The following is an 18,752-nucleotide window of genomic DNA, read 5'->3' as shown; positions in this document are numbered from 1 at the left end:
TATAAAGATACTGATAAGAACAAACAAACAAAAGACACAAACACAAGAGACGACGATTTATAGTGGTTCGACTTTCCAAGCTTAGCCCATTATTTTAGCTTCCAACTAAAGATTTTGAAATAAATCTACTATTAACCCCCTACTCAACCCAAGTACGTCTTCTAGTCCGCGACTAGAAAATTTACAAACCTCCCAATTTAATGGGCCATTTAGCTTACGCTAGGTCAAATACAATAAAAATGAGAATGAGAATCTAAGAGTACAACTCTTAGTTATAAACTTTCTCAAACTGAAAAATAGAGGCTTACAATGAATGTAACAGTGTAGATACAAAGCCTCAAAAAAATAAATACAGAGAATAAAATTTAATGCTCGATGTAAATTTGAATGCTCGGTAGTTGAAGATATTAAATGTTTTCAACAACCATCAACGATTCTTCAAACACCTATTTATTGATGATGGTAGATAAATACAAAAATCCAACCATTGTGGTAGTTGAGCAAGCATTAAATACGTCAAAAACTAGCCGTTACAACTTTATGTGAAACAAACTATTGATAGACCAAAGAGGTTAGTCGACTATTTTTTTGAATAAAAATAAGACATAGTCGACAGACATGTAAGTATAGTTGACAGATAATCAAACCAAAACTACTGATAGTCGACAAACACCTTCACATAGTTGACACACCTAAAATATGAAGAAAATTTCTAACATCATACACACAGATAGTCAACAAAATAATTTTAGTAGTTGATAGAACCAACACAATAGTCGACAAAACAAAACATAGTCGATAGATGCTTAGGCATAGTTGATAGATGCACGGCACATAGTCGATAGATGCCAAACATAGTCGACATAACACAAACACATAGTCGACTATTCACTTAAAAAAGTTGAACACTTACATCTCCCAACTTTGTTTCATTTGAAAGCAAGTTGAGATTATCAAAATGATATTAATTTTGAATTTCAAATACTCAACACACAAGTTGAAATTATCAAAATGATATTGAGTTTGAATTTAAGTACTCAAACTTATTCATTTAGATTTTAAGATTGATTTTCATAATCATTGTGTCATTATCAAAACTCTTTTAAATCTTAAGAGTAAAATATCATGAATTTTATTCATATTTCATTTTTGCGGTATATAATATGTGGAATTTTATATTATGTTAAATGGCTGATTATTTCTAAGCCATTGATCTTCTCTTCGAAACCCTTAATCAAGCGGTTGTCAACATTTTCCCTTTTGTATATAAAGCCTATTGGTATTCCAATCGATCAATACAAGAGAACAGAAGAACAAGAGAATTGAAGCCAAAAGTTGTGCGAGAGAGAGTAAATACAATCGAAACCCTAAATCGAGAATCATATATTGATCTTTCACCGTTTTTCTATGGGATTGAGTGTGAGAGATTTATAGAAAATTGTTTTGAGAGTGGTAGAATCGCTTCGTTGATTAAGCGTTATATTCTCTATTTGTATCATCTTCTTGCTTTGGTTATTGGTTCTAATTTTGTTGTAATCGCTATAAATCTCTATAAATCCATTGTGTATCATTTTAGTGGATTGACTAGAGTAAAGCCCTACCATGAATAGGATCTATTTGGGATCCGAACACATAAACGTTGTCTCACTATTATGTGGTGTGTGCGTTGCGGTTATTGTGTTCATGTGCATTTGTTGGGTTTCTGTTTTGATATTTCTGCATTGTTCTTGGCATTGTCGTGGATGTGGTGTGTTGATAGGTTAAAGAGATTAACATGTATAGTAGTGGTAACTACTGTAAATAACTGCTGGAATAGTCCTATATAAAGTTATACCATAGTATGCCGAGGAATCAAAAAATTATGTTGAAGTTATCTTATTTTCTTTCTATCTATTCTTTGTTTCCATCTATTCTTCTCTTTATTTTCTCCCTAAATTCTCTCATTTCTCTTTATTTTTTGTTTCCATCTGTTCTTCTCTTCCTTGTTTTCTCCCTAAATCTTCTCATTTCTCCTTCTCTTTCTTCTTTCATGACTGTCAACTAGAAATCCAAGATTCGAAAAAAAGTAACAAGATAATCAGTTTTGAAACTTCTACAGATTGATTTATTTAGCCCAGAAAAAGAGAATGTTGCAGATGTTGAGCAGGAATATGAACTATAATGAGAAGATTGTGTATACATGCTGTGTGGAATGATATGAATGGAGAACAATACATGGATCCCAATAATGGAAACCATTTGTTTGACAACTGTGTCTAAGTAAGATGTTGAAGCAGTATGTGTATGTTCCTGAGCTTCTAGTGTTTGAAATGCTTTTGTACATTAAGAAGAGATGAGTCCAGGCAATTTTCACAAGGGAGGAGTGTTCCCTCTTGATTGCTTCTCCCAGTGATGTTAATATTATGCAGGCGATTTGGGTCAGTAACCGAAGACATTGGATGAAACTTCCAGTAGAGGCTCTAAAGCATTGGGAGAGAACTTCCTAGCAAAGAGGAAACAAACAGAAGATGGCTGGTCATTGTAAGTGCAGTTTCTGCCTTGGAACATTCTCTTGAAGAACTGCTCCCCAATATCCGACCGCCCATATGTGGCGGGGTGAGCGCCGCCCCTAGACCAGTCCACCCACGTCAGCGTCCTGTTTGCCAAGAGATGTGGAGATTGGATGCTCAGCATGGTTGGGAAATAGTGCTCGTCCACGTAACAATTTGGTCTGCAGAAGTGTTCGAACTTGGGGTAGAAGATGTTGTCTTCAATGATGTCGACTGCCAGTTTACGATTGATTTCAAACCACTGGGAGCCTTTACGCCATTCAGTGATGTTGACCTCAGGTGCCATGTTTGGGCTATAGCGCCCTCTTCCATCGGGTCCCAGTTCATCATATGAACCCATAAAGCTGTGCCGGGATCTTGAGATGTAGTCGTAAACAAAACTGAAGTTGTAAAGAGGAATGCAAGCTTCAGAAATGAGGATAAACCATTCATTGGAGATATCAAGCAATGCATTGGCTAGGAGTCTCCTCTCGGCATCACACATACTCATCATTCCCCACTCAGCCACCTACATGGAACCAAGTCCAAGAGTAAAGAATAAGGATGCAGATTGTACTCATGACAAGAAGGGAGAACTGGATGAGAGTAAGAAGAAAGACTCGAGTATCAGTCAGGGTAGCATGAATCAGAGATCAACAAAAAGCTACATCATGTCAATGTTGCTGTGGAGCCGAAGGAGCCCAAAAAGTATAGCAGTTAGTTGATAATCACCATCTTTACTAAGCCATACATGCAGGGCCTTTCACACTGTGTTGTGTCTGTGAGAGTAAATAAGCAATTTGTCTTCGGGAAGAGAATATAACAAGTAAAAATGAACGCAACATTGGTAATTGCAAGTATATTAGATTATTAAAAATATCGAACAAGAATTGTGCTTAATCACCGTGGTGCTATCTAGCAGAGGAGTTTCTGTAACATGAATAAACAGCTAAAGAGATGCATGTACTGCTGACTAATGTAGTTCAAGTTGCCGAAACAATCTCTTTTCAGTGTAAGGGTAAAGTTTCGTAAAAAGATGACCCTCCCTGACCATTTCAAAGTAGGGAGCCCCATACACTAAACACTTTTTTTTAATTTGACTAAGCTTTTTCTCTACAATATGATTGAATTTTGAAGTCACCATCTCTCTCTATCCAGAAGGAAGGAACAGTAAGAGTTGTCTGCCCTAGGGAAGAAGACTGCTAGAATGAATATAGTCCTCGCTTGCACATAAATTGGATTCTCATACAGAACATATTACAAGTACCTGATGCAAGTTTTTGCCTATTGTAGAAGTTGAGTTTTACTTAATTTCATATCATGATTATAGTCAACTATTTATATTGTTATATCAAACTTCAAATTCAGCATACAACTTCTTTCTTTGTTTATTAGAGCTCAGAACACATTGGATAACATTCTACAAGTTTCAGTGCACCTCTGGCTAGTACTATTACTCTCTTTCATTTGACATTTGTATCTTAGCGAGTTGTGTGCACAGGACCACAAGGCACAGGTTTGTCAGATTCCAGGATGTGACAAAAGTTTCATGTTCTACTCTGAGCATATTAATGCTTTTCCGAACATTTTCTACATGTTGACAACAGTAAATGGCATCGACAAAACATAATTATTTTTTCCCCAATCCTATCTCATATTTGAATTGATACTTGGTGGTGATCACAACCATAACTTCTGCTTGGCTTTTCTTCCATCTGCAATAATATCATTCCTCACAAGTCATGACCATTCAATGTCTCCTGCCATCATTAAATGCGATATTCATTTTCTATACCATTTCATTTGCTTCTCAATTCTCCCAAACATATGATAGCACAAACCCAACAACTAGAAATTCTTTTGGATGCTCCAAATAATGCAGATATTCAATCTATTTGTGAATGAAGTTCAACAGAGTAGAACTTCAGTAACATGGTTAAAAAGAAGATTCTATTGTGGCCAAATTGCTTGTCAAAAATGAAATGGCTAAAAAGTAAATTTTCTGGTTTCATTACTATTGATTCCTGTCCCTTTTGATATATCATCAATACCTTGTCCCACCCAATACATACATAAGCCCCCCTCCATTTCCAAATATCTGCACCATCCAAAATACACAGAGAAAAGCAAAATAGACTAATAGAGATGTAGACAATGACAAAAATCCAAGGCATGAATGATGGGCCATCTTTCCTATTCAAAATTTTGCTCTGGCTACTTATTTTCTATTATTTTCTCTCCTAAACAATCAATATCAACAACTTGAAAACTATTCAAGCTTTGCACTAAACAATTTCTTCATCTGGACACTTTGTTACGGGAACAACTAAACCAAGAATAATCCCCCTGGAAAAGGAATTCTTTTCAACAGTCCAATCTATGGCCACATTTTGACTGACTCACAAGTTGTTCGGCAGTTTCCACTTCTCTTGGCTAAATTGTGGCCCTTGTTGAGCTCTTACCTGTCAACAATGCTACATGGCACTTAACCAAAATATATCTAATATATAGCAGGTACACAATACTTATGTTGAGTATCACTTCAGGACCAACCTGGGAATTGTTTAAGTTGCAATAAGGAGCTTCCATCAGCTCCCATTTGACTAGCTCAAGGAAAATACATGTTTTAGAAGCCACAACGGCTTCAACTACACGAGTCCCACCACTACAATCCAATTACTACCTTCTTGTTACTGACTCTAATTCAACCAGGTGTACTCCACCACCATACTCTAACTATCACAATCCATGCTTTTCATGCCTAACACATATCTCAATTGAACATACAGTTGCCAAAGCATCCACCACCACAAAACTCCCAAGAGTTTTCAACAACACAACCAGCCAGCCAGCAGTAACAGTAGTTCTAACAACCATTTGTTACACAAGAATGTCCATGACCACATTCCATGCAGATTGATTGCTGAAAAGGCAAATTGAGGTGGGATGGTGGAGTAGCCCAGAGGAAAGAGGTGGATTCTTGGATGGTTGTCATAGTCCCAAGTTAAGTTGTGGAAACAACCTCTTTGTAGAGCAAGGGTAAGGCTGCATATAAAAATGCCCCTTCCCCTACCATCTCAAAATAAAGAGCCTCATGGACTGGAGATGCCCATTTAGTGTGGTCTGAGGTGGAGTTGCATGTGAAAGGGAAAAATGGAGTGGGTTTGCTGGCATCAGCGGTGATTGGAAGTTGGAGAAACCAAGATACATTTAGGTGGTTGAAAAGGGGGCAGGGTTGGTAGGTGAGGCGGAGGAGAACTAGATGTGACAATTTGAATGTAGAGGAGAAGAACTGGGGATGGTCAAGATGACTACCAATGGGGTTGGCTGAGGGGTGAAGGAAGGCCTAAGATTAGTAGGTTGACTAAATGACAGAGAATATTGTTGTCCTTTTGTAAGCTTATTATATTGAATTACCAATTGAAGTCATATGACTGGTATATTACAAAAAAATAAAAGCTCATCACTTTGTTGAGATTGAGACTTTATAAGAGGCTTGCACATACTTGTTGAGTTTACACGTATTCCAGCTGAAATTTTTTTTACCATGAATGAGCTAGCTAGCACGCCAAGACTGCAATCCCAACTTAGAGGAAGAATGTTTGTCTTGCGAACAGCTTATCCAAATGACACTAGGAGTAAATGATGTAATGGCCTTGAAGAAAGGACCATCACAAGTGAAGTAAAAGCCTCAAGTGTCCAAACAAGAAACACATAAAACAAGCACCTTTGTACATTCATATTTTAGAGGTGGTGAAGTTAAGATGAACTTGGGTACTGAATATATGCAACAATCAACTTATATATCCAAAAAAAAAAAAAAAAGAAGAGGAAAGCTATTGGTTGTTGATACCTGGCTTGGAATCTGTCTTTTGTAAAAAACTGATGAAGAGGAGAATGTTGGTTCGTAATCTGGCATCGAATGAATGTAGATTGAATACAGCCCCTCCTGCCCCTCAAAGAACCTTTCCCAGAGTGGTGCCATTGGCAATGGCCCTCTTGCCAAGAACATGAAGGCAATTTTGGGGGTTCTCTCAAAAGCATAATCTTTTTTTTGAGGAACAAAAGATGCCCGCCAAAACAGGTCAGTGTCATTCATACTATGCAGTAGGTTCAATGGAGGCCTAATCCAACCCTCCAAAGTTCCAGGCTCTCCATAACATGCCTGAATTGTAGACTGTATCGCTGGAACTACCCTCTGGACTCCAAAATACCTAATCATGTATACACTCAAAATTGTAAACGCAATGGCCACCACCAAAAAGGCCGAAAGAAACTGCAGGATTCTCGATGGAAAAACCCTAGATTGGCTTGGTCTAGCATTGGTGGCAGGGTCCTTGCCTTCCTCCAATCCCACCACCCTGGATTGCATCTTCACCACAATTTCCTCCCAAATTCAATTGTGGGTTTGAATTTGAAATTTCAAATCACAAGGACTCTTTTCCTTTTTACCCTAAATTCACCTCTAATATGACTATTCCTAAATAAAAGGCATTTCAAGAATTCCCAGATTTTCCAATACTTGCTCGAGAAATAGGAAACTTTTGAATGAAAATGGTGCAACTCTGGGCAGCAAACTCCCGCCGGTCATGGAAAACCAAGAATCAGGTCGCCGGGAGTTTGATCTTCTCTCTGATTTCCGAGAATGGGGATTGGGGAAACCAGAGAACATGGCGAGAGAGGAAAGAATGGCAAGGAAGAGATGGAGATCGTGCTACCATTTATGTAATCGAGGAGGTCCTTGAAATGCAAAATCGACGAAGAACGTACCAGAGACGTTTCAGGAACCAAGCAAGATGATTCGAGCAATCACGCGTGCTTTGTTATGGAATGTGAAAATGATGATTGATGTTAGAGAGGCTTAACAAGCAAGAGGCCGAATGTCCATATCCGTACGAATCAATCAACTACATTCACGCAAAGCTTCAAGTTTAAACAACCAGAGAGATGCGTCCTGAAGATTTGAAAGAATGAAGAAGAAGAAGAAGACGACAGAGAGAGAAGAGAGAGCGAGTTTAATTTTGGTGTTACCCTTCTGAGAATGGGAAAAACGAGGAATTTCCTCGTCCAAATCGAATTCCACCATTGTTGTCAGCAGCAGGCCCCAAACGGTCATTGGACATTGATTCTATGTCGGATCCCTAACGGTAACATTTTTATTGGGTACTTAAAATGCACGTGTCTGTCTAAATATAAAAAATGAATAAAAATTTATGTGTTTGTAAATGTAAGAGCTAAATGCCATCCTTTTCTTGTTGGATGGTGATGATCCAACCGAGAGGTTTAGGGGTGATATCAAGGTTGCCAATTTTGTTTTGGTTACGATGTTGAATTTTTTTATTGAATTGAGATATTTTAATGTTAAAATATTTTGACGTTTGGTTTTAAAATTATATATATATAATATATAAAGTTGAGTGCTGCTACGATAAAAAAAGAGAAGGCTTAATAGGAAAAAGAAAAAGAGAAAAAAGAAGAGAAAAATAAAATTGACTAAAAAAATATAAAAAAAATGAGAAGGCTTGTTGTTAAAAAAGAAGACGTGCTAATAACCAGTCACAGTCGTTGGAACTCAAAGTTTGAAATGAGAGAGGAGAAAAGAAGATTGACATATTGATACTGCCAAAAAAAAAGACAAAAAGATGGCTTGTGGAAAAAAAAGACGAAAGAAAATGAAGAAAAGGAAAGAAAGAGAAAAGGAGAACTACTAAGAGTTAAGTGTTAAATATTGATCACAAGCGCCATGAGCCATTGTCGAAACGAAGAAATGCGAAAGAAGAAAGGGAATACTAAATGAGATATTTGATTTCTAATTTGAATTTCACTTTACATGTGGTACTAATCTCCCATCCCACCATTTCAATTGAAATTCCAATTTTAGTCAAAATTTTTATTTGGCCAGTTTTGACTAGAAAGTGTTGAGAACACTGAGAAGTTTGTCGATACTAAACAACATGTCCTCTGTTTCGATTTTGATGAAAAATTAAAATGTTTAAGTCTGAACGGAACGACAATGACATTCTTGGGTGAAATATTCTTTTTTTTTTAAATAAATAATATAAAATTCTAATTAATTACAGATAATAAACAACAATGTGGCAGCTTTGGACATAACATTTATTAATTCTAATTAATTTTTATTTTATAAAAAAATGTTAATGTGGTTTTTGAACTTTTGAATTCCATCAATTTAGCCTTTACACTTTTTTTTTCTCAAATTCATATCTATTTTTTTTAAATTTTTAATTCAATGATGAATTGGAGAAAAATAAAAAAAACTAACATTTTACGGATACAACAAACAATGTTTATGAATGAAATTTGAGTAAAAAAGAAAAGTGAAAGAGTTCAATTAACTAAACTCAAAAAGTTAAAAGTAAATGTCTATACTCACAGACAAATTTGACAAATAATCCTCACAAACAAACTGATATAATACACACAAATTCATAATCATTTTATCAAAACTCACATTAGTCTTACTTAAAATTAACAATAAATCTATTCACTACTATGAATTATTATTAATTTTTGATAGAACTATTATGAATTTAAATAGAATTATTATGAATTTTTGTGTGCCATGCCAATTTGTGAGAGTTGTTTGTTTGTCAAGCTTGTTTGTGTGTATAACATTTCCTAAAGTTAAAAGGCCGAATCGATCCCATTTTTTATTTTATTTCCATATAAAAGGCCAAATTGGCCTAATTTTTTTTTTTTATAGAAAGAATACACTGACTAAACAAATTCACTTCCCCCCTCTCAATAGAAAAATAAAGATTTATCTTTTTTTGTATAGAGAGTAAACATTGATATTAATATTAAGATTGTCCTTTTGTAACCAAACTCTCAAAAGTTCGTGTTATGAGAACTTCTTTTTGCAAAATATGGGTAAGATTGTATACAAAAATACCTCATAACCCCACCAAAACAAAGAGCCTGGTACACTTAGTAAACTCATATTTCTTCTCTCAAAAGGTAGGAAAGTTCTTCAGTACTTTACATGTATAGGTACCCTAAAGTGTTATATACAACATGAAGAATTTCTAACATAGTAGCCAGCATCCTTACAAAAACTGCCACTAATTATGTGGATAGATCCTAGCTTCGCCATCAATAGGGCTCATCAAAAACATAAAAGTTATGGTAAGTTAGTATCCATGTATAGTCAAAGAGAACCATTGCAATAACCACTTGATTATTTTCATCATTGAGAATAATCAATAGGTAATTGCATCACTTGTCTAGTTGACACACTTTCACATATAAATAGAATAAATATGGCAATTAGAAGTTAGTATTAGGGTGTGCAAACTTTGGGTTCTTTAATGAGTATCCAACCAAATTAAGGTGCTTGATTTTTAAAATGTCTCGAATAAAAAGGAGCCAAGCATGCATAAAACTTGATCTAAAATCGAGCACCTCGGTTTTAGTTTTTTTAATTATGTTTCTCAATCAAATGATTGAAGGGAAAATGAAACACAACACAAAACATGCAATTGATCTATACATATAAGAATAGTATGCACAAATGTACCTCAATCGAATCAAGTATAACCAAAACTACTCGAAACATTCTCCTTACGAGCAACATTTTTGAACTCTATAGCCAATTAAGAGCCCCACCATGGCCCTTTCCTAGGTATGTCCTTGCTCGCACCATTAATAGAATTTGTTTCCTTGATGACACTATCAACATATCAATAGCAACGACCACTCTACAAACCATCTATTGCCATCGCATCCACTAGCTCCTTGCCATGAAGATAGTCAGTTGCCTCCTTATTTGCATGACCATCTTCGGCTAACTCCCTTGCTCACAAGTGTTACTTCACCTCATCTATCAGGAAGACAAGAGAGACCATCTTCTATAATTCTTATAGAATTGAGCCAATCTCAAAGAATACTGATTGGCCTCCCTCTACAATAACATGTGAGGCCATAACGTGCCAAGTCTCCCATCTTGCCAAGACCATCCATCTACAATTCCCCGACTACAACATATTACAACTTAGATGGTATGAAACAATATACTAAACATGAATAATAGATATTCAAATAGAAAAACAAGAACCACATACCATGACAAGTTTGACCTCCTCTGTACTGGATGTACAACTCATCTTTATTAGAAGGACTTGATTTGACTTCTTCTATGGTCTTGCAATTATGCAAAAGTTAAGGTAGTTATTGTCGATTTATTATGCCTACATGTTATCTTGACTTTTCAATTTGATCTAAGGGTTTGTGACTTTTCGTTTTGCAAAAAGGTTTCTTTGACTTTAATAAGAGAGAGAGAAAGAAAGAGACTATCTCTCTCCCTTAATCCAACTTGGACTTTCCTTCGAAGAGAAACCCCAATATCATTCCCCCATTCTCTCGTTTGGACTCATTTTTTAAGAACACATTTGGTTTCTCATTGAAGATAACCCAATTCGTATCTCTCTGTTTATTCTTCCCTATCTATCTCTTTCACTATTTATTTATCTTTCCACACTCTTTTTCCTTTCATTGAAACCAATATCAATCAACAATTTTTTATTTTTGTTTTTATAATTTCTATAATTAAAGAAGAATGAGCCAAGGAAAAGGTATTTTGGTCATTTACAAAAATTTAATAGTTGATTTTTCATAGCTAGAGAAAGTTTTAATCGTTCTCAAAAATTATGAAAGGTTTCTATTATTTCTCAACACACATGGAATTTTTGTGTTTCATTGCCAAATCTTAAGGTGTTAAAGTGGAATTTATCCTATTATATAAATAAGGCCTACAAAAATTTTAATGAAAAATCATTTTCCTTGAATGAAATTTTCAAAACCCTAATCCACAACTAAGTTACCGTACATTCACCGAGTATTCAGTCGATAGTTGTCTCTGGAGCCATACAAGGAAGAATTGATACATTCCATGATGAGTAAGCTAATCATCATTCTCTCCCTCTTTGATTTGGTTTTCCTTTTTCTTTCTTCTTTACACGTCATTCGTAATGCATAAGAATTTTAAACTTTGAATCAGAGTAGTTTTTTTTTGTCTTTTTAATGAAACGTGCAAATAAGATTTGTGGATCTTGTGCTAGAAAATAGAGAGAAAGGGCCAAAGCAAGATACGAAGAGAAAGCCTAGACATGGGGCTTACAACTTCACAAACACATCCACTTTACCTATTTTTTCTTTTGATTTTGGTTGTGCTTGTAAACCCAACCTCTGGGCTTCTTATTCTTATCTTTCTTTGGCATTTGCCTTCTCACTTTTTTAGCATGAGCATGCGATCCACAAACCATACTTAGATGTTCCAACCCCTAAGACTCATAACAAAGACCTCTCAGATTTAAAGCTCCAAATTCTCAAGCAATATCTGCAATATGTATAGAAAAAGATAAAGAAAACAAAATTGACAAGGGAGAGAAGTATGATTAGCTTATCCATCATGGACTGTATCAGTTCTTTCTTGTTTGGCTTTGGTGAAGATGACAGAGTTAACAAATAGTAAGTGTGTGTGGTAGGTGGATTAGGGTTTTTGAAATTATGGGTAAGAAATTTAATTTTTCTAGTCCCGTGTTTATACGATAGCAAAATTTTCACTCGACACCTTTGAATTTTGGCAAAAAAATTCAAAACTCTTGTGTTTCAAGAAATAATAAATACCTTTTTTATTGTTTGAAAATGAATGATAATTTACTCAGTGCCATGAAAAATTATTGTTAAATTTTTATAATAACCAAAATACTCTTTCTCCCTCTCTTCTTTTTCTCTCTTCTTCATAATTAAAAAAACATAGTATAAAAATAAAAATTATGGGTGATGGTTGGCTCCACCACCATGGACATTGTTATTAATTTTGGTTGGATGAACCAAGATTTAAGTTCAAAAACATGATTTGGGTTCATTTTTTGTATCAAAAACATGATTTGGGTTCATTTTCTCTTCAAAGATAGTCTAAATCCAAGAGAGAGAGATGAACTAGATTTGGGTTCTTCTCCAAAGAGGAACCTCCATATTAAAAAGAGAATGAGACAGAGAGACAAATGAGAAAAAAAAAAAAATAAAGCAAAATAAAGAAAGGTCGAGAGAATTGGGTTTGCACCTCATATATGGTCAATTGCCTTTTCCATTATAACAATAGTGGTTATGGCAAGAGGTCAATCCCTCATTTACTTTCCCTCTCTACAACCCCATCACCATATTGCAATAGGATTCATGGGAAAAACCCATCAAAGCGATGGGGTTTCTTTATCAACCTATTACGCAATAGGGTTCAATTGTGAAAGGATAATGTTATTGCCTGCATTACCACTGCTACTATTATTGTCGCTATTGCCTCAACCATACCTTATCTAGACTAGTGACAAGTTGTGATTAATTAAGTTTTTGGAGCACAGGATCCACTATAAATGGCAGGTGTAGAGCATACAACTCAATTAATTAATTAGCCAAACTTTCTAATACACAAGCTCCACCATAAATGACAAATGCAGAGCATATGGCTTGCTAACTGCAACCCCTAAACTAGCCCTGATACAAGGGAGCAAAATAAATCAACTCTTGACATATTAGAAAAGATATGTAGAGAGAAGGAAAGATTAAGTTCAAGTGTGCCTTTCAAACTTGGTAAAGCCATATTTTTTTATAATAAAGTTAGTGGCTTATTTCTTGAAATGTGATCGATGTGGGATATAAAACAAACATAAAACTAAGTGATGTGGGACAAGCAAAAATAACAAGCTTTGAACAAACATTAGTTAATCAAAAAAATGATGTTTGGTGATACTTTCAACTAAATCTTGGTATGCAATTAAAGTTAAGGTTGCAATTGAATCGAATTGAGCTAAGGTTTGTTGAGCTCAATCTTGGCTTGATCTCGAGCTCAGCTTACATAAACTAAGCTTGAGCTTTGCTCGACAAAACTTGCTAGTAGGCAACAATAGTGGTAGTAAGTGGTGCTTCAGAGAGGCAACAACAAGCAACGACAGAGGGAAAAATGGCTGTATAGTGGCAACAAGCGACAACAATAGCTAGTTTCAAAAAGGAAGGGGGTGTGTGACGGTGATGGACAATGGAAATTGGTTGTAGTTCAACTTGAGATAGAGTGTTGCTACAGCAATGGTGGGCTTGAGCAGAAAGACTAAGGCTAGCTGTATCTTTCTTTTCAACCTTCACACAACTTTTAGAATTTAGCTTAGGGTTTCTAAGTTACAACTATTTATATGAATTCACGACAAGGGTGATTTGAATTATGGGTATTCTTTTGAACTTTAAGTAATTATTGTGGTAAGTAATTGAAAGTTAGCATCACAAATGTTAGCAATTGAGTCCAAAACCAAAATAATGCTTAAGAATATTTATGAATTGACAAATTTTAGCGAGTGTTCATTATCTACTCCTTTATTTTGAATCATTTAGTAATTAAAAATTGACATCACAAATACTAACTTTCACATAAAATGGTAGTCAAACATATTTAGAAACTTTAATGAATTTAGATCTACTAAATTCAAATTCGACTCGTTTACAAATCAAGCTTCAAAATTAAGTTCAAACTCATATCGTTTACCTTAACGAATTCGAATGAACTTTTATCGAGTTGAATATCAAGTCGCTCACGAACAACTCGATTTATTTGCAACCCTACTTGAAGTATGTAATAAGATCTACCCAAAGAAGGGTAATACTTAGAAGCTATTAAAACTAAAAGGCCCTTAGATGGAGAAGTGCGATTAGTATAAGATATTACATTGTGATTCACCAAAGTTAGAGAAGAATAAATGAGGAAACAAAAGATCATAAACATTTTAAAAATTAAGAGTTAGAAAACAAAAAGGTTTTATTTTTAAAAACCAACCAACACCAAAGAATCCATTAACCAACGATCGACAAATTCAAACTACTGAAAAAATTTGATCCTTAATAACTAATACGTGTCGAGAGAGTACTAATGAGCATTTTGTGTGTGTGTGTGTGTGTTTCAACTCTGGTCTGCCCAGCAATTTTACCTAATAGCTGCTGGATGCCAGCTGCTTCAATATAGAACCCTAACATACCAGGTGAAAATCATATATACATAACGACGCTCAAATGACTAATGATCAAACACAAGGTAAAACATTCTATTGATCTATGCATATATAATAGTCTGCACAAATGTACCTCCACCCAACATAAGTATAACTTAAACTACTCGAAACTCTTCCTACCGGCGGCCTTTCTCCTCTTCTGTGGCCGACTAGGACCCCCACTATGGCCTCCCGGCCCTTGCCTATCTCCCCTGCTCGCACCATCAACAGAATCTGCAGCCATGCCACCAAAGTCAGCAGAATCCTCTTTCGCGCGACCATCTCCAGCCAACTCCTCTGCTGCCCGTGCTGGTTGCTTTACCTTATCTTCTGGAAAGGCAAGAGGTAACATCTCCCCTAGTTCTAGCACAATCGAGGCGATCTGAAGGAACAGTGACTCATATTCCTCAACATTAGGGCATTTGCTGCCATAACTTGCAAGCTCCTCTATCTTGCCCAGACCGTCCACCTGCAATACCCAGAAAACAATGTATTACAACTTAGATGATAGGAAACAATTCATGTACTAAAGATGAATAGTGGATATGTAGATGGAAAAACAAGAACTACATACCAGAGCAAGTCGGGCCTGCTCCTTACTGGAGGTACGGCACCTGTTTGGCAGAGAGGCCCAGATCGACTCCCTCCATGGTCCTGTAGTTACGTAAAAGTTAGGGCACTTACCTTGAAGGTATAGTGCCTACTTATATAAATCATACATGCATGAATTACTTGCTTCACTTCAAAATTTACATAAATCATCTTTTCGAGCAATCATTTCTAGTCTAAAAACAAAGGGATATAACCCTCATTTAAAAATATATTTCACCAAAAAAGATTCTAATTTCATCATTTATGTCCATTTCGATGGTTGATTTTTAGCTTAAGTGTTGAAATTTATCTTAACTAAGAAGCAAATATGTAAGGTGGCATTCCTCTTATCCCCTAAAATAATTACCCAGATTAATTTTAGTATGAAGGCTGTAGGACTTAAATGAAATAAATAAATAAAAAATTCAAGATTGATACAAAAAAATAACATAAAGTGAAAAGTAATCACATACTTTACACAATATTATTTAAGAAACATTTATTCACCTAACATATAAAATAACTTGCTAAGTGCTAGTTTAATTTTGCTACAATTTTCATGCTGTCGTTTTCAGTACAACTCAAATTAGAGCCTCGGTTTTTGAAAAGAACTTTATTAGAAAAAGCACAACCCTGCACAATAGTGATCACAAAGGAGCAATATTCGGAAGCCATTAAAAATAAAAGGCCCTTCACAGAGAAGCGTGATTAGCATAAGGTGTTACACAGGGATTCACTGAAAACGGACTCTCAGTTAAAGAAAAATAACAAAGGAGCTTTTGTAGTGGATTTCTCCGATAGAGTTTTCTGTGTTTGGTTCTTGAACTCTGACAGTGATGATCCAGCACTTGCACATAAAGAAGAGAAAGTGATAGAGTTCTCTGTGTTGATTTCACAGACTGGCCTTGAACTTTGGTTTTAAGGTTTTTCTACACTGCAGATGACTAGAAAGAATGTTGAATTATGCATATTTATAAATCTGAAGTTTTGGTCAAGGTCTTAAGAGCTAAATGTCGAAAATTTCAAAGACAAAATTCATTAAGCTTAAAAATGTCAAGAACGCTTGTCCCATGTAGGCAAACAAAGTCAATAACACTTGTTTACAAAAACTGTCAGCAACAATCTCAACCGCTTGTAGTGAAACAATGTCAATATGCATACATGCACATGTTAACTGTGCACATATATTTACCATTGAGGGTTTACATGCCCCTAGTTCCATGTGAGACGATTTACAGAAGAATTAAGGACTTTTGTGTCTGCGATTTGAATATAGATTTTGGCGAGACATTGGCGTGTATGCTATCTGTTGAGAGCTTTGTGATTGTTGGGTACTTTGCTGCAGAGAGGAAGAGGATCTCAGGGAGTTTGGGGAGAACAATCGTGGAAAGACCAGGAGGGGGTACGGGTTTTAAGCAACAGGGATTTAAATGATGTATTTACCTTTAAAAATGACCTGCTTGTTAGAGAAGCAATTGTTATTTAGAGCCGCTCGTTTAACAAGCGGCTCTTAATCTTCATTAACTTTTCCACTTGACAAAGTTTGTTTTCGTTGACAAGGAACAGCTGGTAAAATAGGCAGTTCTACACCAGAGCATAGAACACAGGAAATTTTGCATTTACCATCCATCCTGGCCCCTTCTCTTGCATGGGATCTCAGGTGGCAGGGAAAGTGGAAGATTTGTAAATATTTTGGGAATGATGGTATTTTTGCAAATTTTTAAAAAGCAGAAAATTACAACAAAAAAAAAAAATTCATCTATGTCAATGATGGGTGATAAAGCTACTCTTATGGCACTAAGATGTACTGCCCCTTATTACTGAGAGGATTTCACAATTTTAGTTGGGTTAAAACGATGATGGTTAGTGGTGGAAACATTTCTGATTACGGTTACAGGTTGGATGATTCTACTGGTTGACATGAACAAGTAAGATTTTCACAATGTGTCTCCCTGGGAGAAGGTTGATGTTGGTGGTGAGGGTAGCCTGGGTAGTCTTGGTGATGGATTTGGTAAGGGCAAACACATTATGCACACTCTTCTTGTTGATCTACACCATCTTTTGATCTCCTAAGTACACACTACCTAATAGGCAGCCAGGTGCTACATCATAGGTGCAGGAGTAGGCAAGGAGGGCTGGGATGAATGGTCATTGAGATTGGGTGGTTCAAAAAGAAAGTGATCGGGGTTGGTATAGCCATTGTTAGAAAGAAAACAGAGTGAACTAATATAACATGGTCATGTTAGTCATTTGCTTCTTTCCATTAGCAGTGCTAGATTAGAAGGGTAAATATAGCATTTCACATCACAGTAAGGGGTAAAGCATGATGATTTCTAGATACAGTTACACGGGGAAACAATTTGAGGGGGATGCATGCATTTAAACCCCTGGCATTGCAGGTCCCTAAGAAAAATGTACTTCTGAAATTTCTAAAAAGTTGAAACCCTGCCCCACAATTGCACACCACACATGTATATTTGGCAATTATGCCCAACTAAAAAGGAACGGGAAAGGAAACAACCTAGTGCACTAGACTTCCTACTTTGTAAGCGTTGAGGAATGTTGGTATTTGTACATAGCTTTAACTTACTATTTCCACAACTCGAGTATTTTACTTTCCAATCACAAAACAACAACTTAACCAAGGTTCAACTCACAAAATGAGGAAAAAGATATTAGGAAAAGAGACCGTCATCATCAAATTTTCCTTCCATTTTTTATCATTCAATATCTCAAACATATTATCAATTTCAAATCGCTTTTCAAGTAAAAGAGAAAGCAGAAAGGAAAGCAATTTTCCTTCCTGCGCTCCTTTTCCTTTTGCTCTTCCTTCACTGAATCCAAATTCCAAATATATGCTACCCATTTCACCAGAAATAAATAGAATAAGCAGAATATACGACTCTTACAACTACAGTTAGAAACTAAATCCAGATTGCAGAGGTTAATAAGGGAATTCTTCCTAAGAACAATCTGATATGAATTAGCTCAGCAATCAAAAAAAAAGTAGATGAATGTGTATAGGATGTGTTTTCAGGCCCGACCTCTGGCCTTCGTCTTCGTTTCTGGCTTCGCGACCTTCGGCATTAGCCCTCTCTCATTTCCGGCGCGAACTCGGGATCCGCAATCTTTACCTACACAATTCAACCCCCAAAAAATCATACTAAAATTTGAAGAAACCAGAAAAGGCAAAACCAAATCAATGATGGAGAAAGCTTCGATTAGCTTACCCATCGGAGAATGTATCAGTCATTCCTTGTTTTCGCGACGGCGACGGCGACGGCGAATACCAAATCGACGAGCGGGGTGTAGCCGGGGTTTTGGAAAATGGTTTCTTATCGAAATTTCCGCCGTCGTTGTTTATATACTAAGATAAGTTTCACTTTGACACCCCTAAAATTTGAAGAAAACACACAATACCCTTCTGTTATGAAAAATAACAGATACCCTCAAAGGTGCCATTGTGTTAAGTTGTTAATGGCTTATTCAATGAAATAGCCAGAAGACAACCTATTAATTGAGGCAAAATATAAATTTGTAATTGGGATTAATGATAAAATTCAATTGAGACAAAATTGTTTTT

General features: G+C 35.9%; 2 protein-coding genes across 2 annotated transcripts; both read right to left on the bottom strand.

Annotated features, from left to right (window-relative positions):
- Positions 1 to 2,118: 2,118 nt before the first annotated feature.
- LOC127794218 (glycosyltransferase BC10-like) lies at positions 2,119 to 7,614 on the bottom strand. The gene is made up of 2 exons (XM_052325162.1): positions 6,382 to 7,614; positions 2,119 to 3,057 (listed from the first exon to the last, which is right to left on the bottom strand). The coding sequence occupies exons 1-2, from the start codon at positions 6,898 to 6,900 to the stop codon at positions 2,419 to 2,421; spliced, it is 1,158 nt and encodes a 385-aa protein (XP_052181122.1). The 5' UTR covers positions 6,901 to 7,614; the 3' UTR covers positions 2,119 to 2,418.
- Positions 7,615 to 14,502: 6,888 nt separating this feature from the next.
- On the bottom strand, positions 14,503 to 18,492 carry LOC127793939 (uncharacterized). The gene is made up of 4 exons (XM_052324756.1): positions 18,400 to 18,492; positions 18,214 to 18,303; positions 15,153 to 15,232; positions 14,503 to 15,047 (listed from the first exon to the last, which is right to left on the bottom strand). The coding sequence occupies exons 1-4, from the start codon at positions 18,401 to 18,403 to the stop codon at positions 14,700 to 14,702; spliced, it is 522 nt and encodes a 173-aa protein (XP_052180716.1). The 5' UTR covers positions 18,404 to 18,492; the 3' UTR covers positions 14,503 to 14,699.
- Between the last annotated feature and the right edge of the window lie 260 nt (positions 18,493 to 18,752).

This window comes from Diospyros lotus, chromosome 2 (assembly GCF_014633365.1).
Source record: "Diospyros lotus cultivar Yz01 chromosome 2, ASM1463336v1, whole genome shotgun sequence".
Lineage (NCBI taxonomy): Eukaryota > Viridiplantae > Streptophyta > Magnoliopsida > Ericales > Ebenaceae > Diospyros > Diospyros lotus.
The sequence above is the reverse complement of the archived record's forward strand: the minus strand, read 5'-3'. Positions and strand labels throughout refer to the sequence as shown.

Excerpts from the sequence above, each read along its gene's own strand:
- LOC127794218 (XM_052325162.1), bottom strand. The coding sequence starts at position 6,900 with ATGCAATCCAGGGTGGTGGGATTGGAGGAAGGCAAGGACCCTGCCACC. Across the intron at positions 3,058-6,381 it reads AAAGACAGATTCCAAGCCAG|GTGGCTGAGTGGGGAATGAT; the intron begins GTATCAACAACC and ends GGTTCCATGTAG.
- LOC127793939 (XM_052324756.1), bottom strand. Across the intron at positions 15,233-18,213 it reads AACGAAGACGAAGGCCAGAG|GACCATGGAGGGAGTCGATC; the intron begins GTCGGGCCTGAA and ends ACGTAACTACAG. Across the intron at positions 15,048-15,152 it reads AGCAGGCCCGACTTGCTCTG|GTGGACGGTCTGGGCAAGAT; the intron begins GTATGTAGTTCT and ends TGGGTATTGCAG.